The sequence below is a fragment of the Arvicanthis niloticus genome, chromosome 2 (assembly GCF_011762505.2).
Source record: "Arvicanthis niloticus isolate mArvNil1 chromosome 2, mArvNil1.pat.X, whole genome shotgun sequence".
Lineage (NCBI taxonomy): Eukaryota > Metazoa > Chordata > Mammalia > Rodentia > Muridae > Arvicanthis > Arvicanthis niloticus.
In genome coordinates this window covers 99,575,583-99,597,079 of record NC_047659.1, presented here as the reverse complement: position 1 = coordinate 99,597,079, position 21,497 = coordinate 99,575,583, and the positions used below count along the sequence as shown (strand labels likewise).

The 21,497-nt window shown below is 45.3% G+C and overlaps 1 protein-coding gene across 1 annotated transcript in view; it reads right to left on the bottom strand.

Annotated features, from left to right (window-relative positions):
* Positions 1-16,740, bottom strand: part of Mertk (MER proto-oncogene, tyrosine kinase) — a 99,896-nt gene extending 83,156 nt beyond the window's left edge. Inside the window, 1 exon segment of the mRNA XM_034494690.2 lies at positions 16,512-16,740. Within this exon segment, the coding sequence (XP_034350581.1) occupies positions 16,512-16,569 (58 nt within the window). The 5' untranslated portion in view covers positions 16,570-16,740.
* Between the last annotated feature and the right edge of the window lie 4,757 nt (positions 16,741-21,497).

The window sequence follows — 21,497 nt, the reverse complement described above, 5'->3', positions numbered from 1 at the left end:
AAGACTGACTGACCATGAATTTCCATGCCAGCACACAATCTCTATTCTGTATGATGGACTAATGCAACTCACAGTTAAGTCCAAGGATGTTTGGTGAGCCGTGTGTGAGAACTAGTGGGCAGGGATGCCCAATGGTTAGTCAGCAGTTCTGCTCTCAGAGGTGAAGCCCACTTCCTCTGCTACTGCCTTGACATTCAAGATGTCTCTAACCTCTCTGAAACCCAGAGGAAAAGAGGACCATGGCGGCAAGATGTGGAATACACTCTCCACATCCCGCCTGAGGTGGTGCTCATTGACTTTCCTTTGAACTCTGGCTTGTTGGTCCTCTAAAGTAGCGATGCCTTGGGGAAACAAGCTCTAGGAATAATCAATGGCATCCACTAGGGAGAGTACATAGGGAATGACCATGGCGGAAGTACCTGACAGCTGTGAATCCCAGGAAAAGCATACTTTGGGCTCTTGGCTCTCGGGGATCTCTCCTGGGTTGGCCTCTATAAGACTTTCTTAACAGAAACTTCATTTTAATTTTCCTGAAGCTCAGTGACCATGGTCTGAGGTGGAAAAGGGAAGCTGACACTGAAGGCCCCAGGGCAGTGGGTAGGGGGCATCAAGCAGATTTTCTGGATCTGAAGTCCCTCCAGACTGTGGGTTGTGCAGGACAACAGCCCTGTAGGGCAGAGAGTCCTAGTTAGTGACCCTGGTGTTATTTAAATACCATGATCCTGATTCACAGGGAATGCTGGGATCTGGGAAGAGTGCTCCTGGGCCAGATGATGGAGTAAGAGTGAGCCTGAAAGGCCAGGCTGTGGGACCTGTGGCCTGTTCTTTCTTCTCTTCCTCAGCTTCATGATCTATAATTCAGTCTCAATATCAGGAGGCCCAAAGGAGGATTCAGGGGTGGTGACTTACCCTCAAGCCACTAAGGTATTCTTGGTTTTCAATCCATAGGTGTGCAGGGTCGTATGTACGATGATTGGGCCATAGGATACTTTGCCTCAGCATGCTGTGTTTTCCTTTCAGCCCTGTGGCCTCCCTGTGGTATGATCTGTTATTGTGGTATTCCCTGAGAGGCCTTTTTCTGGGGCACATAGATTGTATATACAGTACTTCTGCCTTCCTCAGAAGAAGGGGCCAGGTCACTGATCTCCCATTCTGTGTGTACCCCCAAGTTGTGGAGCTGAATGCTTTCCTCCTCCTCTTTCTCCTCTCCTCTTCTTCTTCTTCCTCCTCTTCCCCCTCCTCCTCCTCCTCTTCTTCTTTTTTTTTTTTTTTTTTGGTAAAAACAAGGCAAAATTTTTCCACTTGGAATAGTCTGACTTTATGCAAATGGGAAGGATTCTGAATTAAAAGAGAGGAAAACTACGGGGCTGGTGGTGCAGCTCATGTGCTGAGGATGGAAGTGAGCTCATATGCCAGCCTCGTATGAGCTTGCTCCCAGCACTGCATACAACTGGTTCTGGAAGCACATGTGTGTAATCCCAGCACTCAGGAGGAGAGCAAGACGAGAGGAAGTTCAAGGTCATCCTAGGCTAGACAGAGAATCTGAGGCCAGTCTTGAGATACATGAGGCACTGTCTCCAAAAGGGAGTAGGAAAAATATAACCTTCAGTCAGAGATCACTTGGCCTGACCAGTTCTAAACTGTACATAGTAATCATTAACTTCACCAGAGAGATTGCCCTCAGACCACTGGAAAAAGTTAAAAGGCTATTTGAGAGATTAAAGACTTCGGGCTGTGCTTGTGTGTAAGCGTACAGCCCCAGACTTTGTCAGCAGTGGGGGGATGGGAATAGGGCTTGATGGCTTGAAAAGAGGGGAGTAAGTGGCCAGTGGTCACATGTGCTTACAAGAGGTCACAGCTGTGGCTCAACAGGAGGCCAAAAGCCCCAGTGATAGCAAAAGTCCAGAGTTCCCCACACAGTGGGAAGAAAGTAAAGCAGCCAATGAGGCATGATGTTGGCCAGGCCAGATTTTTCACACAGACCTAGTCAGCATAGTATGTCAGATGAGACACGGGCCACTACTTTCACACCTAAACAACAGAAAAACAACTACTATGTGGCATATGAGATTACTTGGAGCCAGAGTTCCATGGCACCCATTCACAGGTCGTCCAGTGAGACCAGAGGTTGGCTTTCTGGGGTTACAGTGGAAAGAAGAGTATGTTTGGAAGGGCAGACAGGGAGTCCAGTCTACCAGGCAAACTTCCTATCCTCTTGGAGAGTAAGGCCCCAAAGATCTGACCAAATTATAAAGAACTTACCAGAATGACAACCTTACCACCCTTGCCTCACACATTTCTTTCAGCCAAAGAGGAGGTGGGAAAAAAGAGAACCATGTTTACCCTTAGACCCAAAGGGCTTTAAGTGCCACACACCTCCATGATGTCTCTGTCTGTTACTTTTTTTCTCATTCTTTTTGTTTTGTTTGTTTGTTTGTTTTGTTTTGTTTTTCAAGACAGGTTTTCTCTGTATAGCCCTGGCTGTCCTGGAACTCACTCTGTAGACCAGGCTGGCCTTGAACTCAGATTTTTCCTGATTAAACTGCCTTGGATTCTTTCTAGGGGATGCATATGGAACTGAAATCACCCATTGGATAAGCCCAAGTGTGACTGGGTATCTCTTGGGAGATGGAGGAGGGCATGATGAGCAGGGTTTCAGATGAACGGTCTGGAGCAGCCATGAAGTGGAGCTATCCCATGTCTGACAACAGGAGCCAGGCGCTGAGGTAAACGCTGCAGGATCTGGCGTGCACAGACCAACGGCAGGGAGTATTTCCACAACAGCATAACATCTGATCTGCCTCGTTTCGGTTGCAACTAGTCATGCCTAGGCTGGAGATGATAAACATATGGAACCAATTCTGCTGACTTAGACCCTTCAACTCCTCACGAAGAAATGTGAACATACACTGTTTATTTAACCAAGGGTTTTCAGGCCTTTCCCCTCTGGCAGTCTGCCAGCTGCCCCAGAAAGATGTTGAAGCAATTCTTTCTGGCCACAGGCAGAAAGCATGGTTCTTTCTCACCCAGGCGGGTGTGTGTGGGGGTGTGCGTGTCTGGAGTTGATTCTCTCAAAGGCCCAGAGGTGGGTTTCCAAAACCCAGGAGAGACCCTCAGCCCACAACTTCATTTTCTCTACCATGCTGTTCCCAAACTTGTACTGTACTCCAGACCACAGAAAGCTGAATTCTGCTTATTAAAAAAAAAAAAATCATTTAAAGAAAATAGGTATTTTCCTAAAAATGTGACAATTCTGGAAGACTAAAGCCTTAGCAAGGCTAATTTGCTAGAGTTCTAAGTGACAGAGAGCAAAGCATCCTCTTCAAAAACTTTATCAAAAAGTAGATGAACTTTTGCCTACTTTCTGTAGTAAGTATAATTAAGAACTCTGGCTATTACATGTAAAACAAACATTTAAAACAACAACAAGCACTCTGGAAAAAGCTAAAGCAGGCATAAGGAGCAAAACCGGAAAGTTGTATGGTGGTTGCTCAGGAGGGGGAGCGGGACTTAATGGTGTGGAGTCACAGTTTTTGATGGCTAATCATGGCTGTCAACTTAACCACATCTGGAATCAACTAAAACCCAAGCAGCGGGGGCATACTTGTGAAGGATTTCCTGACCAGCTCATGTGAAGGGAGAAGACCCACCCTAAATATGAGCCATGTCTTCTAGAGGCAGCCTACATAAAAGGACACCGAAGGAGAAATCTTTTGTTCTTCCCCTGTTTGCCCTCACTACACACAGATATTCAGGTAAACATTCATAACATAGGACATCTTTTTTTTTTTTTTCTTTGCTTTTGGAGACAGGGTTTCTCTGTGTAGCCCTGGCTGTCCTGGAACTCACTCTGTAGACCAGGCTGGCTTCGAACTCAGGAATCTGCCTGCCTCTGCCTCCCAAGTGCTGGGATTAAAGGCGTGTACCACCACTGACGGCAACACAGGAAATTTTAAACCCCAAATAAAAAATGAATATTTTAAAAATATTGTCCCTTTTACTTAGTAGGGCCTTCACAAGTGGGTTTGCATAGCCAGGAAGGAGAGATGGAGAGTTGACCAGGAGGGGTCCCATGTGTGACAACCAAGGGCAAGCAGGAAGGTCCAGGGAGGGAAGAAGCCTCAACCACACTGACAAACCAGCTACCACCTGCTCTGAGGAGGGCAGACCTGTCTAGAGTAGCCTTGGGACGCAATGGCTCTGTCCAGATATTCTACCACAGCAGTCTGCTAAGCGACACACAGAACTGGCATTCTGTGAGGGAAGACTGCTTTTAACCCACAGCTCAACATTTCAACTTTTAAATAAGTGTCTATCTTCACTGGGAGACATACAAAAGTTGGGGGCTATCTTAACTTGTGTGGTGGTTTTGTCATGAATATTTGCCTAAACTCATCAAGTTCCACATGTAAAATTCTGTGTATCTGGGGACAGAAGAGATGGCTCAGTGGCTAAGGGGACTTAGCTGCTCTTACAGGGGATCCAGGTATGGGTTCCCCACACCCTCATGGCAGCTCACAACTTTCTGTAACTCCCAGTTGAGGAGATCTGCTACCTTCTTCAGGCCTCTTAGAACACCAGGCATTCATGTGTAGACATATATACAGGCAAAACACCTATATACATAAACTGATTTTAAAAATTTAAGGCTCTTCTAATCTAGCAGTTGGAACTTTTCTTTAGGAAAACCTAAATTGCCATTAAGAGAGAACTAGACTGGAGAAAAAAAAAAAACTCAGCAATCAATGTATAACGCCCTTTCAGAGGACCTAAATTTGATTCCTAGCTTATTGGGGGCTTATTAATCACCTGTAACTCCAGGGAGAACTGATGCCTCTGTCCCCCAGAGGCACCTGTACCCACATGCCGCTACCCATACACAGATATTATGTGTGACATCATGGATCATTAAAAGAAAAATATTATTGTATAGCATTAAGTGTCTGCCATATTCATGTATGTACCTGTAAGGATAAATGAACCGTGTTGAGATGTGGCTCAGTTGGTAGAGTGCCTGCCTAGTATGCAGGAGGTCCTGGGTTCTAGCTCCAGCAAGCACTGCATAAACCAGACATGGTGCCATAGCTCTGTGATCCCAGAACTCTATAGGTAGAGGCAGAAGGATCAGAAGTTCAAGGTTATACTCAGGATTATAACAAGCCACAGGCCAACCTGAGCTGCATAAGAACCTATCTTATCTTTTAAAAATGAAACAGAAAACCAGGCATTTCCATCTATATGCCACTAATGAACTCGACATGAAGTGAGACTAAGGGTTGCAACAAGTGAAAAACAGCCTGCATTGCTAACCTTTGACCTCTTACACTGGGTGGTAAGGCCATGGGTAAATATCCTATGCTTTTCTATGCTTTACTTAGACAAGTCTTCAGTATAAAGACTAAATAATAGATCAGAAAAGAAAAAAATGCAGTGGCAAAAAGAAAAAGTCAAGGATACTTATTGGTTGGCCCCTCTAGTTAGAATCACAGCATGCTTGTGCGGTATGTTTTAAAGAGAAGAAACTGCCTTGTTACTCTTCCTGCTAGACCTAAAACCATGACAGCAACTGGCTCTGGCTTGAAGATCCAATCCAGAGTTCTCACTCCGGCTTGAAACCCGCCCCTTTCCTTGGATAAGCACAAATACCTTAGTCCTAAATTAATGGCCAGGTTCTGATACACTTTCTCCTGGATGGTAGGAGAAGGCTCCCCAGCCTTCTCCAAGTATCAGACTTTAGACACACTGGCTCTGTGGAGTGTAATTAGAGAGGTGACTTAGAATGGCCAAACAGTGCAGGTCCACACCCCCAAAGATCTGGTCCATAGGTCCGGGGCTGCCCTAGGCAGTTGGGTTTTGCAAACACTTTGTAGATGAGTTTAAAGCTCACTTTCCTAGCTGGGCAGTGATGGCGCACGCCTTTAATCCCAGCGATCCAGAGGCAGAGACAGTCAGAACTCTGAGTTTGAGGCCAACCTGTTCTATAGAGCAAGTTCCAGAACAGCCAGGGCTATAAAGAGAAAGCCTATCTGGAGCAACAAAACAATAAAAACAACTAAAACCACTTCACTTCACCTCCTGTTGATAGCCTCTGCCCCAGTCGCCTTTTCCCTTATCCTTCAGCCAAAATACTTAGATGGCTTGCATTTAATTGTGCACAGCACATTTGAGGTTTTCCTCCCACAAATGTAAAATTACACCCTAACACTAAATGAACAGATCTTTAGAATTGATGTCAGTCTCCCCCAAGCCCTGAGACTTCTACTGCTTTCTCTAGCGGGCATGCCCCATCCCATTTACTCCAGGAAGACCTAGGGTCCTTCCTGCTACTCAGAACCCAAGAGCCCACACTCCCAGCACATTTGATGGGAAGACCTCATGGCTTGTTCAGAGAAGTCTACAATTTTTAATAAGATGACTTTGCATTTCAAGACTATTCTATTTCTCCAGCTGGAGCCGGAGGGGATATTTTACTGGGGCTGGGGAGAGCATAGGCAGTCAGCATGGACACTACCAACACTTGAAGAGCCAACTGAGTGATCCATGTTTTACATCATATTCTGCCCTCGATCTCCATTTCCTCATTGCATAATGGATACTGACCATTGCTCACATCCAGAATTGATCGCAGCCAGGACTCAGATTTGTGGGCCAGTTTCAAGAAAATGTTCCATCTCCTTCCCCTCCAGGTAGAAATGTGTTCTACACAGACTCTCATCTATCTGCTCTGTCTGCTGATAAATGGGCATTGCACACTCACCTAAATGTCCCTGTAAAACAAAAATCTAACCCAAGAAGAGAACCTACATCTTGGTCTCCCAAACTTGTTTTTGTGGTTGTTGTTGTTGTTTTAACTAATTCTAAATCCAATGAGCTTCCTTTTAAACTTTGTTCTTAAATTTTAAAAGAACATTAATTTCATCCACCACTTCCAAATCATGTGGATAATTGTCAAATGCTTACAGGCTGGTTTCATTTCCTGTGTACCAGAGAGGCTGAGGGTCATTCAGAGCAAAAAAAACGGGGAACACCAGCCACCAGATACAAGCAGCAAATGGGAATCCATGCATATTTATCACCTCCCAGAGAGTTCCATGAGCAATGTGAGGGAAGAAAGCAACTTTGGCTAGTGTGGGCTCCCGTCTAATATTCACCACAAGGACAGCCTGTTCCTGCTTGTGAAACTCCTCATCAAACCCATAAAGGAGGCCAGCCTGCTGTTAGTAGCTTTAACTAGAAGCCCCAAAAGCTTACGATAGCAAAGCAACACTTTCTCCAAAACAAACAAGGCTTTCTTTTGTGTGTCTAATGAGGTGAGAGTGTGGCTAAGGCAGATCCTACCATGCTTAGAGTCCTTGGATGCTGAGGTAATTAGAGCTTGCAAGAGCAAGCAGCTCCAGGGTGTCCAGCCCATGGCTGAATGTGGCTGAAGGTAGCTATGAGTGCAACCCAATATAAAATTGTAAACTTACTTCAAACATTATGGTGTGTGTGTGTGTGTGTGTGTGTGTGTGTGTGAGAGAGAGAGAGAGAGAGAGAGAGAGAGTTTATTTGTTTGATAACTCAATTGCATGTTTTCTGAGCATGAGTGAGCCCTACATGTGTTGCAATGTCAAAAGGTTGGATGTACCTGCCAGAAAAGGGATTTATATCAGAGAGCGTTTACCTAATTGCACATCTGAGGCCCATGAGTTGTGGACAGTCCCTCCAGAGGGGAACTGGACAGGAACTAACTTTGTATGGACCACATCCTGCTGGGCTAGATAGTACCTCTGAAGAGACCAATTGAGAAATCTTGGAAGGTTCTAAATACAAAGAGAAATATAGACACATCAAATGAATTGCCATAAAAAAAAAAAAAAAAAAAAGCATTGTTTGGCTAATAAAATAAAATAAAATAAAATTTTTCCAAAACCAAATCAGTGGAATATCTTGGTTTTGGGTATAAAACTTCTTGTGTATGTCCTTGGCCTATATGTAGTGGTTTGAATACGCTTGACCCACAGGAAATGGTACTATTAGGAGGTGTGGCCTTGTTGGAATAGGTGTGGCCTTGTTGTAGGAAGTGTGTCACTGTGTAGGTGGGCTTTGAGGTCTCCTAGTGCTCAAGATCCACCCAGTGCAGAAGACAGCCTCCTTCTGGCTGCCGGAAGGAATCCTGGGTGCCTTCCTATCAAGACATAGAACTGTTAGCTCCTATAGCATCTTCTGCCTGGATGCTGCCATGCTTCCCACCATGATAATGGACTGAACCTCTGAAAGTGTAAGCCAGACTCAATTAAATGTTTGCCTTTATAAGAGTTGCTTTGGTCATGGTGTCTCTTCACAGCAATAAACCCAAACTAAGACAGAAGTTGGTACCTGGAGTGGTTCTAGAGGAAGAAAAGTATTAGGATGGATCTTTTAGGTGTTTGGGCTAGCCTTTATAATTTGCCAACACTTACTAATTCACTAGCACCTTTAGCTACTGAAACCTCTCCACTTACTCTCTCCTGAGAGCTCAGAGAATATAAAAGGCCCATGGTGAAAACTATATTTCAAACTTGAAGAGGTAAATACCTTTGTTATCTTGATCCATCAATTGTGAATGGTAATGGATTAGGTGACGTTGTATATGAAACTCTACAGTTTGGAGGGAAGGAAGGAAAATGATCTTTCTGGTTGGTTGTTCTTAGTACTTCTGGATAAGTTGGTAAAGGACAGGAATGAGCTCCATGGTAAACTTGACTGGCTCCAGAGTCAAATAGACAATCTAGTGGTTTCTAAGTGTGCCCTTGAAGAGAGTCTTCTCTGCAGAAGCCATAGAGTTCAAGTTGCAAAAAATCAAACTGAAGCCTCATAATGAGGTTGGCTGAATTACGGCGATTGAAGTCTCAGCCTCAGAGGGTGTCAGCAGTTAAAGTAAGGTCATTAATTGACATATAACTTGGGATCCTATAACTTGGGATGGGGATGTGTGGGAGGACCCTACTGAAGCTGAGAACTTTGAACCCCTAGATTCTCCGGGTTTATCTCACCTAAGGAAGTAGTACCCTCACCCTTAAAATATTACCCTTTTCACTTGAGGAGCAAAACGCCTTCACTGTCTGATAAACTAGCAATGATTTTCTCTGAAGAAAATGCCAGGCAACACAATACTGATGATGCTTCTCAAGGTCCACCAATAGACCCATAACCAGACTTGAGGCAAAGCAGACCCCTACAGGGGAGGTAGGAAGTGTAGTCCATGAAGAAGTGCACTACACTATTAAGGAGCTTAATGAGTTTGCCAATTCACTCAAGAAGAAGTCTGGGGAATATGTGTGGGAACAGATTTTAAGGGTGTGGGATAATGGTGGAAGGAACATAAAATTAGATCAGCTGAGTTTATTGATATGGAAGCTCGCATGATTAAAAACCGGTGTCAGAAATTTGTTTGAATGGTTGGCTGAAAGGTTTATCAAAAAACAGAAGTTGGAGATGCCTGAGATCCCTTGACTTGGTGCTGATGAAGGGATTTTAAAGCTCAGGGAAATTGCAATGTTGCAGTGGATACACTGTGTAAAACCTAATCCTCCATAATGGAGGTCCAGGACATATGCCCTTCGTGAATCCTATAAGATACAAAATGATGAGAGGGGACCAGCACATTTGAAGTTTTGTTTTCTCCCCTTTCCTTGTGCCAGACCTTAGGGTTGGAGACGCTGCTGCTCAGTGGGTGAATTAAATTCGCTGGACCTCAAGGTAGTGGGGTCAGGTGGCTGCACTGAATGGCCAGAGGCAAGGTGATTGTAGTTATCGTAATGGGCAACATAGATAAAACAATGTTCAAAATAACCTAACTCGTAATGAATGGTCAGCACAGGCGAGGTGAATTTTATAATGGCATGACTCGTATGGACCTTTGGTACAGCTAATTTCTTGTGGTGTTTCCAGGTATGAAAGAGATTAGAAGTCTACTGCATTTCTGTTTGATTTGTGTAAGCAGAAAAATTCTCAAACAAGTGAAAAAGGTTACACTGGATCATGGCAAAAGGCAATCTCAGCCAGTGAATCAACTTCCAGACTTGAGTCAGTTTGCAGACCTGGAACCCCTTGAATGAAGGGGTGGCCAGGTACCCCTGAGGAAAGACCTTGATAAGACACCTAAAAGTTTTGCTGTCAGCCTTTCTCCAGTTCTTCCCCAGAGGGACCTACAGCCTTTTACAAGGGTAAGTGTAGAATGAGGGAACAAAAACAATCAGACTTTCTGGGGTCTATTGGGTACTGGTTCTTAATTGATGCTGATTCTGGGAGATCCTAAAAAATATTGTGGCTACCAGTAGGAGTTTATGGAGGCCAGGTTATTAATGAAGTTTTGGCTAATGTCTGATTGACAGTAGGTCCAATAGGTCCCTAAACTTATCCTGTGGTTATTTCCCTAGTTCCAGAATGTATAACTGGGATAAATATACTTAGAAGTTGGCAGAATTCTCACATTGGCTCCCCAACTTGTAGAGAAAAGGTTATTTTGGTTGGAAAAGCTAAAGGGAAGCCTTAGAGTTTCCTCTGCCAAAGAAAATACTGAATCACAAACAGAATCATATACCTGGAAGAAATGCAGAAATTAGTGCCACCATCAAGGACTTGAAAGATGCAGGGGTGGTGGTTCCCATCACATCTCCCTTTAACACTCCTGTCTGGCCCATGCAGAAGAGAGATGAGTCATGGAGAATGACAGTTGACAATCAAAAACTAAATCAGGTAGTATATCTGGTTGCAGCTGCTGTACCAGATGTAGTGTCCTTGCTTGAGCACAGGAGACCTCAAAGCCCACCTCCACAGTGACACACTTCCTCCAAGAAGGCCACACCTATTCAAAAAGGCCACGCCTCCTAATAGTGCCACTTCCTATAGGCCAAGCATGTTCAAACCACCACACTACACAAAGTCAGCATCTCTGTTCTTGGTCTTTTTCTCACCTCTGCCCTATCTGTCCCTCTATCACCTCAAGACTTCAGAAAATCCCTTTGATCATTGAGTCAAATGATGATAAATGAACAGGTAAGAAGAACAATTCTATATTTGGAGGTAAATATAGATGTCTTGATGAGATCATCAAGACATATTCACCCTGCCTTCGTCACTAAGACCCTGCAGCCTGAGGAGATGACCCAGACGAGGCTGTCTAGGACTTCAAGTGCCCACACATCCACTGGGCCCACAAACTGACAGAAGTCAGGGGAAGGGGACCAACAGGCTTCCATATGCTCAAAGTTGGAACTGAGTGTAAGCTCTCCACAAAACCAGGGTTCTTGCTATGGTAAAAGACGTCCCACCTAGCACAAGCCAGGGGATAGGCCGAAAAACCAAGTAAACCATGACAAAAACTAGAGCCAGTGATCAAGAACAGCCTCACTTGGTAAGTTTTTCAGAATTTTTATTCCCTAAATGGAGCTCACGGATCGGAAAGGATCTACCCTGCCAGGATGCATCGTCAGTGTTTCAGCTGCAGGCAAAAGAGCAGGCACAATGAAGGGGAACCTCGGGGTTCAGACTTACCTAAGGACAGGGGCTGATGAATATCCAGCATGAGAGAGGAGAGGCTGGGCCTTCCTGCTGGCTAGCGGAGATCTCCAACAGCACCTGCCATCAAGCGGGAAGCAAGAGCGCACCCAGGACCTACCTTCCTTGTTACTTCCCACAGCCCAGTCTACACACAGACCCTCACATCTGCACAGAATGAACAATGCTCATTTTCTTGCGGAGGCCGCCAAAGGAAAGGAAAGACCTAGATTCAGTCACTTAAAAAGCCGGAACCAAAACAAATAAAAAACAAAACAAACCCACACCCACTTTGGCGTAGAGCTGCGTAGGAAGTGGAGCCAGAATTGGACCTCATTTTTATGCTTTCCTGTGAGGCACATGACAGGAAGCTATTCCTCTGGCAAGTTGAGCCTCTACTCCACAAGTAAGGTAGCGGGCAGGGGTTAGTAGTGCCAGTCTCTTCTGGGAAAGCCTGCTCCTGGTTGGGTTTTGCTGCCAGAATTACTAGGAAGAAAAGTCCTAAAGGTCTGTAGCAAAGGACTTAGGCACCCAGAACAACCACCTCAGTCTCTTCACCAAATCACTGCAGCAAAGGAGGGTGGGAAAACAGGATCTAATATAGTCTAGGGTGGCCTCAAACTTGATATGTAGCCAAGGATGACCTTGAACTTCTGACCTTCCTGCCTACACCTCAGACTGCTAGGATTATAGGTATATGTCAGTGTATGTGTAATTGTAAACTTATTATTAGAGAATTTCATACATGTATATAACGTATTTTGATGATATCTACCATCCAACTCCCCCCCTTAACTCCTTCTGGATCCCAAGTTCACGTCCTCTTTTTATTTATATTTTACAGCTCACGCTGAGTCTAATCAATGCTGCAGGCGTCACATGAGTGTAGGTCCATCCACGAGAGCATGGGCAACCGAGAACCACATTCCTAAAGAAAACTGATTTTCTCTCCGCAAGCAGCCATCACCTGCCAGGAGCTCTTCAGGTAGAATTGAGTCCTGGTGAGCCAGTCTCCATACCTGACTTAGGCAGCATTGGGGATTGCAGCCAGTGTATTGTGCACGCTAGACAAGCACTCTACCCAACGGAGCTACATCTGGACTTTCTACCCTCATAGTTCAAGGTTTTATTTAGAAAGCATTCCAATAAGGGGGGCGGGGGGAAGAGCGTCTACTCAGCACCTTTTGTCTAGGAAAATGAATTACCCACACCAAATCTGCATGCCGAAGTACAGAGGAGCACCATTGGTAATTACAGCACCAATGGTTCAGGGTTTACAATGTGCTGTTTGCTCATCTCATCTTCCCAGCATGTCCTAGTTTGCTTTTCTGTTGCTGACCAAATTCAACCTGGGAAAGAAAGGGTTTATTTGGCTTGGAGGTAAAGTTAATCAGACGGTCAGTGGAAGCCAAGCCAGGAATCTGATGGCAGGAACTGAAGTAGAAGCCTGTACCCATGACTTGCTCAGCACCTTTCTCATACATACAGCCAAGGACCACCTACCGAGTAATAGTTCCATCCACAGTGGGCTGGGCCCTTCTTTATTGTTGAGAAACCCTGCTATTAAGGTGGTCTACCATGATGGGACAGCTCCCTGAGCTCAGCCCAAAATGGAGAACTCCCTTTGCCACCTGGGCTTCCTCTTCTCCACTTGACCTTATCTGGGGAGCCCAACCCCCACATCCTGAGGAATGTCGGGTAGTCTGTGGTGAAATTACAGGTTTCACCAAATTACTCCCTTTCTCTCAATAAGAACATGCCCAGCAAGCACCTGGACTCCTGGAGTGCCTCTCCATGCAAACGAGGCATTCCCAGTACTTTAAGCCCCAGGTAATGCACATTCACCTGAAAATCCCTTTCTACTCTCCGAGGTTCATAGAGCCACTGTTCACCTCAAATAAAGAACAAAAGCTATGTCAATGAAGCCCTGTCTAAAAGAGAAGCCACCTTCCACCTCCCAGGTATTCACAGCAGAACCAAGATCCTGCTGGCACCCCTCCACCCCCAGGGAGGAGGTGGAAGTCAAAACCACATTTCATCAATTAGCAATTAAGAAACTACCCCAGTAGATATGACCAAGGCCAATCTTCCGGAGCTGAGCTTCCTTTATCCTAGATATGTTTAGGTTGTGTCAAGTTGACAAAAATTTACTCTAACACTTTCTATGGAAGTGTCCCGCTGTACCAAAAATAGTCCAGAGCTTCTAAGACATAACCACCTCCCCAAGGCCCATAGAGTTCAGACCTGTATTTCCTCCATAGAGATGGGGTCCAACCCAGAGCCATGTGTTTTGAGTTATGATGAAACTACTGTTCTTATCCAAAGTCAAGGTCCTTGGAGAAATGCACTCCTGAATTATATTTTTAATCAGACTAAGGAGATGGCTTAGTAGTTAAGGGTGTGCACCACTCTTGCAGGACCAGAACTCTGTTGCCAGCACTCCTTTGGTGGTCTCCAGCTTCCTGAAACTCCAATTTCAGGGACTTAAACATTCTCTTCTGGCCTCCTTTGGCACTGGTCATGCATAGGTGCGCATACAACATGCAGACAAAACAAGAAACTCATAGACAAGAAACAAAAATCAACAAATACTTTTTAAAAAGCTGTTTAGTGCTAGGAAGGTGACACAGAGGTGGCCAGAGTAGCAGTAACCAGGGGGAAATGACTAGAAATGAGTCAAAGGGGGTGGGGGTGGGGTCAGAGGCCCTGTGAAGCTTTTCAAGATCTGGAAATCTGGCACGGAACAGAAAGCCATTGGAGGATGTTTCACTTGGGGACAACACAATTGGATTTGTTATGAAAGCCCACATCTGGCTGTCTTCTTTCCTACCTGACAATCTGTTGTGACTCACTAGCCCTCCTTCCAGAACTATCTGTAGATTCTTTCAAAAAGAAGTAAGGCTTAAAAACCTAGTTTTGAGCTGGAGAGATGTCTTAGAGGTTAAGAGAGCTGACTGTTTTCCAGAGGACCCACGTTCAATTCCCAGCATGGCTCAGAACCACCTGTAACTCCAATTTCAGAGACTCAGTGCCCTCCGGTGGTCTCTTTGGGAACTATGCATACACATACACAAGCAAAACACAGAAATAAAATGATTCTTTTTTAATTAAAGCATAATTTTGTTAATTTAAAAATGATTATATCTTGCTCACTACCTTAAAGAACTTCACAAAATTCATTCATTTATTTATTTAAACCCTGCTTACTTCCAAAAAACAAGAGGAGTCACAATAAAAATACTGTAAGCAACAGAACCGCTTAGAGTTCTTGAAAAAAAAATGTTTATAATAAGTTGGAATATCTGTTTTCAGTGTCAGTTTAAGAAATTGACCATTTTAAAATCCAGTTTGCTCTCAGGATTCACAAATCTTAGTCACAGACTAAGTCACCAGACTGGTTTCACTTTTATGCACTTTCAAACTTCTCCTTCATCCTCTTTCCATCTCTGACCCTCCCTAGGGAAACCAAATGCCCCTTATACTGCTTTGTCCCCACCCCCACACCCCCACCCCTACCCTCCGAATCAGGGGCTGAGCAGAGAGGAAGGACTGGAATGCCTGAAACATGTTCTCAGCAGTTCCAATTCAGGTAGAAAAAAAAAATGAGAAACTTTCATTCTTCTCGGAGTGCATTTTAAGCCTTTCTGTGGTTGTCTAAGTCTGTCAGGTATAGAGCTTCATCACACGTTTTCAAAACTTAGAAAATAAAGCAGAGATTTTAAAATATCAAACAAAAGCTTTGGTTCCCATCACTCTTCCCATGCTTACCACATTCACAGCCTCCAAACCGACATATGGTCCGCCAGCACTAGTAGCAAAAGTGCACCCGACTTGCAGCGGATTATTAAGAATAGACCTGGCAGAAAGGCTGAGGCATTTTTGAGGGTTTAGTAATGGAGAATCGAGCGGTCTCAGTTCTTTGCTCGTTTTTGGCTCCTGATGTTTGTTGCAAATTGTCATATTGCCTCAAACTACAAATTGTTTATGTAATTTAATATGCAAGGAGAGGATTGTTTCCAAAAAATGCTCATTTGAGCAAATGAACTTTGAGAGGAAAAAACGAGGTTTGTAGCTAGACCATAAACCAAACTTTCCGGGTAGTCTTAAAAGACAAACTTCAGTCTACCAGATTCAAGATCAAAGAGACAAAACCTTATTCCGACTAGAAACAGAACCTTTTAGGGGAGGGGTAATACCTGAAACGTGCTTGCTTATAGTAGTCTTCCAACTCCCCACTCCTGCTTTTATTTCTTTTTGGAAAAGCCTAGTTTGTTTTTTTCCAGCTTCTTCACAAAGTACCTCAGTGTCATCTGAGGAGGAACCTGCCATACTTGTTTGCACTAATCAATCCAGCATGTCAAATTGAACCGCTTGTGAAAACACTTAAGCGAGTCTGAGGTGAATACCCAAACAAAACAGATTCCAAACAAAATACCCAAACAAAACAGATTCCGCTCCACAGTAGTAATAGTGAAAGGACCATATCGTCCCCCTCTGCTTTTTCCAGGCTTCTTACACTCACAAGGTATCCCCGCAAAGGGGTGCCAACACAATGTTCATCAGAGCCCAGGGGAGAAGCCAGAACTAGTCTTTCCCTGGCAGGACACCTAGCCTCAGTGAAACGCCAGGCGCGAACGTAGACATCCAACTCTTGCAGCTACTTAGTGGTTCGCGGCGTGGAATTACCTTGGAATCCTCGGTCTGTGACTCGCAGAAATCCCGCCAAAGAGCGGCCAGGCCGCTAGACAGTGTTGAGGGTAAAGTTCTTAGTGCATGCTACACCAGACCTGTGCTGCATTTCTTACAGGCTCAAACTTGGGTGCTCCCAGAGCCCCCCACCGGGCTCAAGGTCCTCCTTTGTGGTAACGGGAAGCTCCCGGTGCCCACCGGTTCCACTAAGACGTGCACCCCAGGACCTGGCCAGGGATCCCCCATAACCCTCGACGGCTCGCTAGAATGAGCTTCGGCCAGACCCTGCAGCCCGCACTCACCTCCACTCCAGAGCGCGGGTAGCAGCAGCAGCCCCAGCAGCAGCGAGGCCAGAACCATCGCGGACCGCGGATCTGGCAGTTCTCTCCGGACAGATGCACGGACCCACCAACGTCCCAAACTCGCCGGTCGCCGAGCGCACTGGTGAAGCGCAGCAGTCCGGGCCGCCCAGGCAGCAGGCGCCGGAATGGCAGCGCCGAGTTGGGGATCGCGAGCGTCCTAAGTTAGAAGAGGCGGGCCCCGGGCTCAGACCGGGAGGGGCCAGCAGGTTGGAGTGGACAGGGGCGGGAAGGGGGAAGGGCAAAGAGATCAGAGAAGGAGGGAACTGGAGGAGGGGGCGGGAAGGGGCGGACCCAGGGCCAAGCCCTAGGGAGGGCGGAGGGGCGGGGCAGACGTAAATGGAACTTGGGTCCACTCTAGCAGGTTAGCCCCGGGCCTGAGTGTGGGAAGACTGGAAGGGAGGTGCTGGAGAAGAAGGAAAGGGAGATGGAACAGAGCTAAGGAGGGCCACCATCTTGAGCTAAAAGGGCTGAGAGACGGAGAGGAAGGGGAGGGGGCTAAGAAAGAGAATGATGCGGAGGAAGGTCTCTGGCTACTCGGCAACATCGGAGTCTCACTCCGTATTATGGATAGGTAGGAGGGCTTGGAAAGGGTAGAGTGAGAATTTAGTGGAGGGCGCGGAATGTAACTCCAAGACCTTTGAGGGTTAGTGGGTCCAACTGCCTTGGAGGGGCAGCAATTCTGCAGTCCAGGCTCTAATGGCCTGAGAGGTCCTGGCAGCTCACTCAGGAGGCTGTGGCCAGCGTGGCAGCACACCCTGCTGTGCGGGGTACTCCTCCTCGCTACTGAATCGGAGTGCAAGAGCGGACCCTGGCGTCAGGATCTTGAAGCTAGTTAGGGGAGAGCTAAGCCTGATCCTATGAAAGAGTTTGAAACAGGGGTGAAAGAAACAGAGCTATACCAGGGAAGGGTGGAAGGCCCCAAACAGCAGCATCAGATTGTGAATCCTGTCTTGAATCTCAAAGAAAGGGAGGTGCTTTTTCTAGCAACCACAGAAATACTTTACATTTTTTGAGGCTTTCTTAAAGGAAATAGAATGATTTGCTTTCTTTGGAGATAAGATCACATTAGGGTCTACAGTAATTAGATGAATTTAGAGTATTTATTATCGAAACTAAGGACAGACACATAGCACTATGATACAATCAGCTCCTTGCATCTCTAGCCTGCAGGGAGACATTAAACCAGAAGGGCAGGATTAAACAGACGCTTGACTGGTGATCGATGTAAAAGAACCCAGTTTACTGTGAATGGTGCCATTCCTGCATCATCCCAGGATGTATAAAAAAGCAAACCAAGCAAGCCAGGTGAGCAAGCCAGTACGCAGAGTTCCTCTATGGTCTCTGCTTAAGTTCTTGCCTCCAGGTTCCTGCCTTGAACTCCTATTCTGACTTTCCTTTGCGATGTATTACAATTCTAAGTTAAAATAAATTCTTTTCTCCCTAAGTTGCTTTTGATCATCACATCAATAGAAACCTACCTAAGACAGACAGTGTCTTGTTATGTTACCCTGGCTGGACTGGAATTCTTGGTTATGCAAACACTCCAGCCTTCTTAGTAGCTAGAACTGCATGTGAGTGCCACTATGTCTTGCTTAAATCTCAAATCTTACTTTTTTTTTTTCTTTTAAAGACAAGGTCTAACTATTTAGCCCTAGCTGGCATGGAATTCACTGTGTAAAGCAGACTGTCCTCAAACTCAGAGATCCATTCACTCTGTCTTCCATGTGCTAGATAGAACTAAAGGTGTCTGCTACCGTGTTCAGCACAAATGTGACTTTTTTCTTTTTGGTTAATTTCTTTAGTTTTATGTGTATGGGTATTTTGACTGCATGTATGTGTGTATATGCTGTGTGCCCATGGAGGTCTGAAAAGGGTGTTGGATCTCTTGGAATGGAGTTACCAATGGTTGTGCGCCACCAGATGGGTACTGTGAATTAACATTTGTCCACTGCAAGAGCAACAAGCGCTCTTAACTGCTGAGCCAACTTTCCAGCCTCAAATCTGTCTTTGTTAATGGGGCCTCCCTTGTACAGTACTGTTTTATAGGCTACCCTCGATGTAGTAGGGACGAAACATTGGCCATTTTATTAGATTCATAGATTTGGACAGAGGAAATGGATTATCTTTTCTCTGTGGCCTCTGTCTGTGACCTTTAAGTGGCTAGCACCTGCAGTGACCCCAGTGGGAAAGGACCCGAGAGTCTGTAGCCTGGCTTTGCACATCAGCATTATTGGAACACAGCCATCATGGACAATATTATCTCTGTGGCTTTGTGCTGAAGTGGCAGAGCTGAGTAGTCATAACAGAGATGATATGGTTCACAAAGCCATATAATCCAACCTGTCACAAAGTCAGCCAAGCCCTGGACTAAAGCTTAGTTCATTTACATAGCTGTTGCCTGCACTGGCATGATCTGGAGACAAGGGCTTTGGACCAAAGGATCTAGACAAGCTAAGAGGGAGTCTGGCATGGGAGCTCAAAACTCCAAGAGTGAGCAATCCAGTGAGCAAGGTAGATGCTACTGCATGATGCAGAGTGACCTAGCCAGAGGTGAAGTGGCTCTCAGGGTGAAAGCAATGTCAGCCACACTTGACGCCACATACCATAAACTCTTCATTAGAGATTTGTCAAAGAGCTTGCAGTTATGTTTGCAAACCTCCACAAACATGCAAACTGAGCTAAAATGTAAGCTTCATGCCCGACCTATAGGATTACTTACTATACATCCAAATGAAATCGTAATTTTATGACCGCATTTCTTGTTACCAAACTACATGAAGAGAAATGTGAGACAAAATAGAATTAGACTCCATTTTCTATATCTATTTCCATGTTTGTAGAATGCCCAGTGGACAGCATTTATGCAATTTCAGCAGGGCAACAATGACCACAAAACCATGTTTCAATGACACTATGTAGCCTAGAGCTTAGATCTACTGTTGTTTTTCATTGTTTTGTTTTTGGTTTTTTTTTTTTTTTTTTTTTTTTTTTTTTTTTTTTTTTTTGTCTTTCAAGAAAGCATTTCCTTGTGTAGATCTGGCTTTCCTGGAATTGGTTTTGTAGACCAGGCTCACTCAAACACAGGGATCCACCTGCCCCTGTCTCCCAAGTGCTGGGATTAAAGGCACCACCGAACTGTAGCAGGATATTTCCTGCTACATTGTATTTGCAGTGGGGCTTGGTGATTGGGCAGTAGAAGAGGTAGGCAGTTGAGAGGAGAAGGAGGGGGAGGAGAAAAGAAAGGGGGAGAGCTAGCAACCATGGAGGAAGACAGATAGTTCGAAAGCAGTCCTGGGTAACAATTTATATCTAAAGGTTAGATATTGGATAACAATCTAATTGTGTGGGCACCTTGTGTATTGAGCATTTCCAAATATATAAATCCATTGGATAATCTTTAAGCATTAAGAGTCTCATTTCTACCGGGTACTGTGAGACTGGTGGGTATTGTCTGGGACTTAGCAGAGAATCATGAGGGTGACAGGGTTGGGCCAAGATCCATGCTTTGCGGCATGGTCTCCATGGAGATGATCGATGGAACCAGCCACCACTGTAACATCCCGTGGGGTGCTCTTGGCCTCTGGCCGCTTCTAGTGTGGGAACATGGCTAGCGGCCCAGATAGCGAACAGAGCCTGCCCCACCGCTTCTAAATATCATCCGGTTTCACCGAACAGCTAGATCTACTGTTTATTAACTAACCAAAGGAGGGTTTATCCAGGGCCTGTAGCATTGTTTATCCAGGGCCAGAGAAGATAATTTCTACTGATTCAAGTATAGCTGCCTGTAGTCAACATAAAGTGTGAGCATGATCTATATATTAAGCATGTTTAATATATCAGTGACACGGCTGAAGACTTTCAACCAAAGGCCCCAATTCTGCCAGGCCATTCATGAAAGGTTAAAGCATTCTCCAATGAATGACATCGTTCTCCTTTGAGATAGGCTCTCTTGCATCTTAAATTCCATTCAAATTTGCTTTATAGCTGAGGATGACCTTGAACTTCATGTCCTTGTGCCTCACTTCTCTGGTGCTAGGATTACAGTTGAGTGCCACTCTCCCTGGCTCTGTGTGGCGCTGAGGATCAAACCCAGGGCTTGTTGTACTTGTTGGGCAAGTCCTCTGAAGTGCATCCCCAACCCCATGACATCATTCTAAACTGGAATCCTTCTCTGTAGCCTCCTAACCACTGCTTCCTGCTCTTTTCAGCACTGTTCTTAGTCGGGACCTAAAATTTACTCCTGCTTCTGTCCCACCAGTGTACCCTCCCCCAGTAGTGCACCCACATCCCTGACCCTCCACCCCATCAGCTTGTCTCCCTCATCCACTGCCACATACACAGGTCAGGCTGCGTATCAGCATTGACTGAGATCTAGACATCAGATTGACCCCAGGATGCTCTGCAAATGACTTGGTAGTATGAAATGACCTGAATTTACTTTCAGTGCTAGAAAGCCATGTGTTCATTACATAAACGCACCCATTAATTTAATTTCAGGTATGAACGGATGCCCAGGAAGTGTTCTTGAGATAATGCAGGGAGCCTTTATCTCATGGAATCTGGTGCCAGTTGAGGCCTAGATCACGCTGGCTATCATCCATCCAGAACCCACACTACAGTTCTTCAGTAACTGCATCCGGGTGTTTCCTTGGTGAATGACACCACCCACACTCATATTCCTGCTGTCCTTGAGTGGGAGTAGAATTCTCTTTGATACCTTAAGCGCATCCACTGTCATTCTCCAAAGTTTCTGACTTTAAATTTTGGGTCAAGGGCTGGAGAGGTGACTTACAAATTAAGAGCACTGTGTGTTCTTCCAGAGGTCCTGAGTTCAATGTTCAGCAACCACATGGTGGCTCACAACCATCTATAATATGATATGATGCCCTCTTCTGGTGTGTAGGTGTACATACAGATAGATCACTC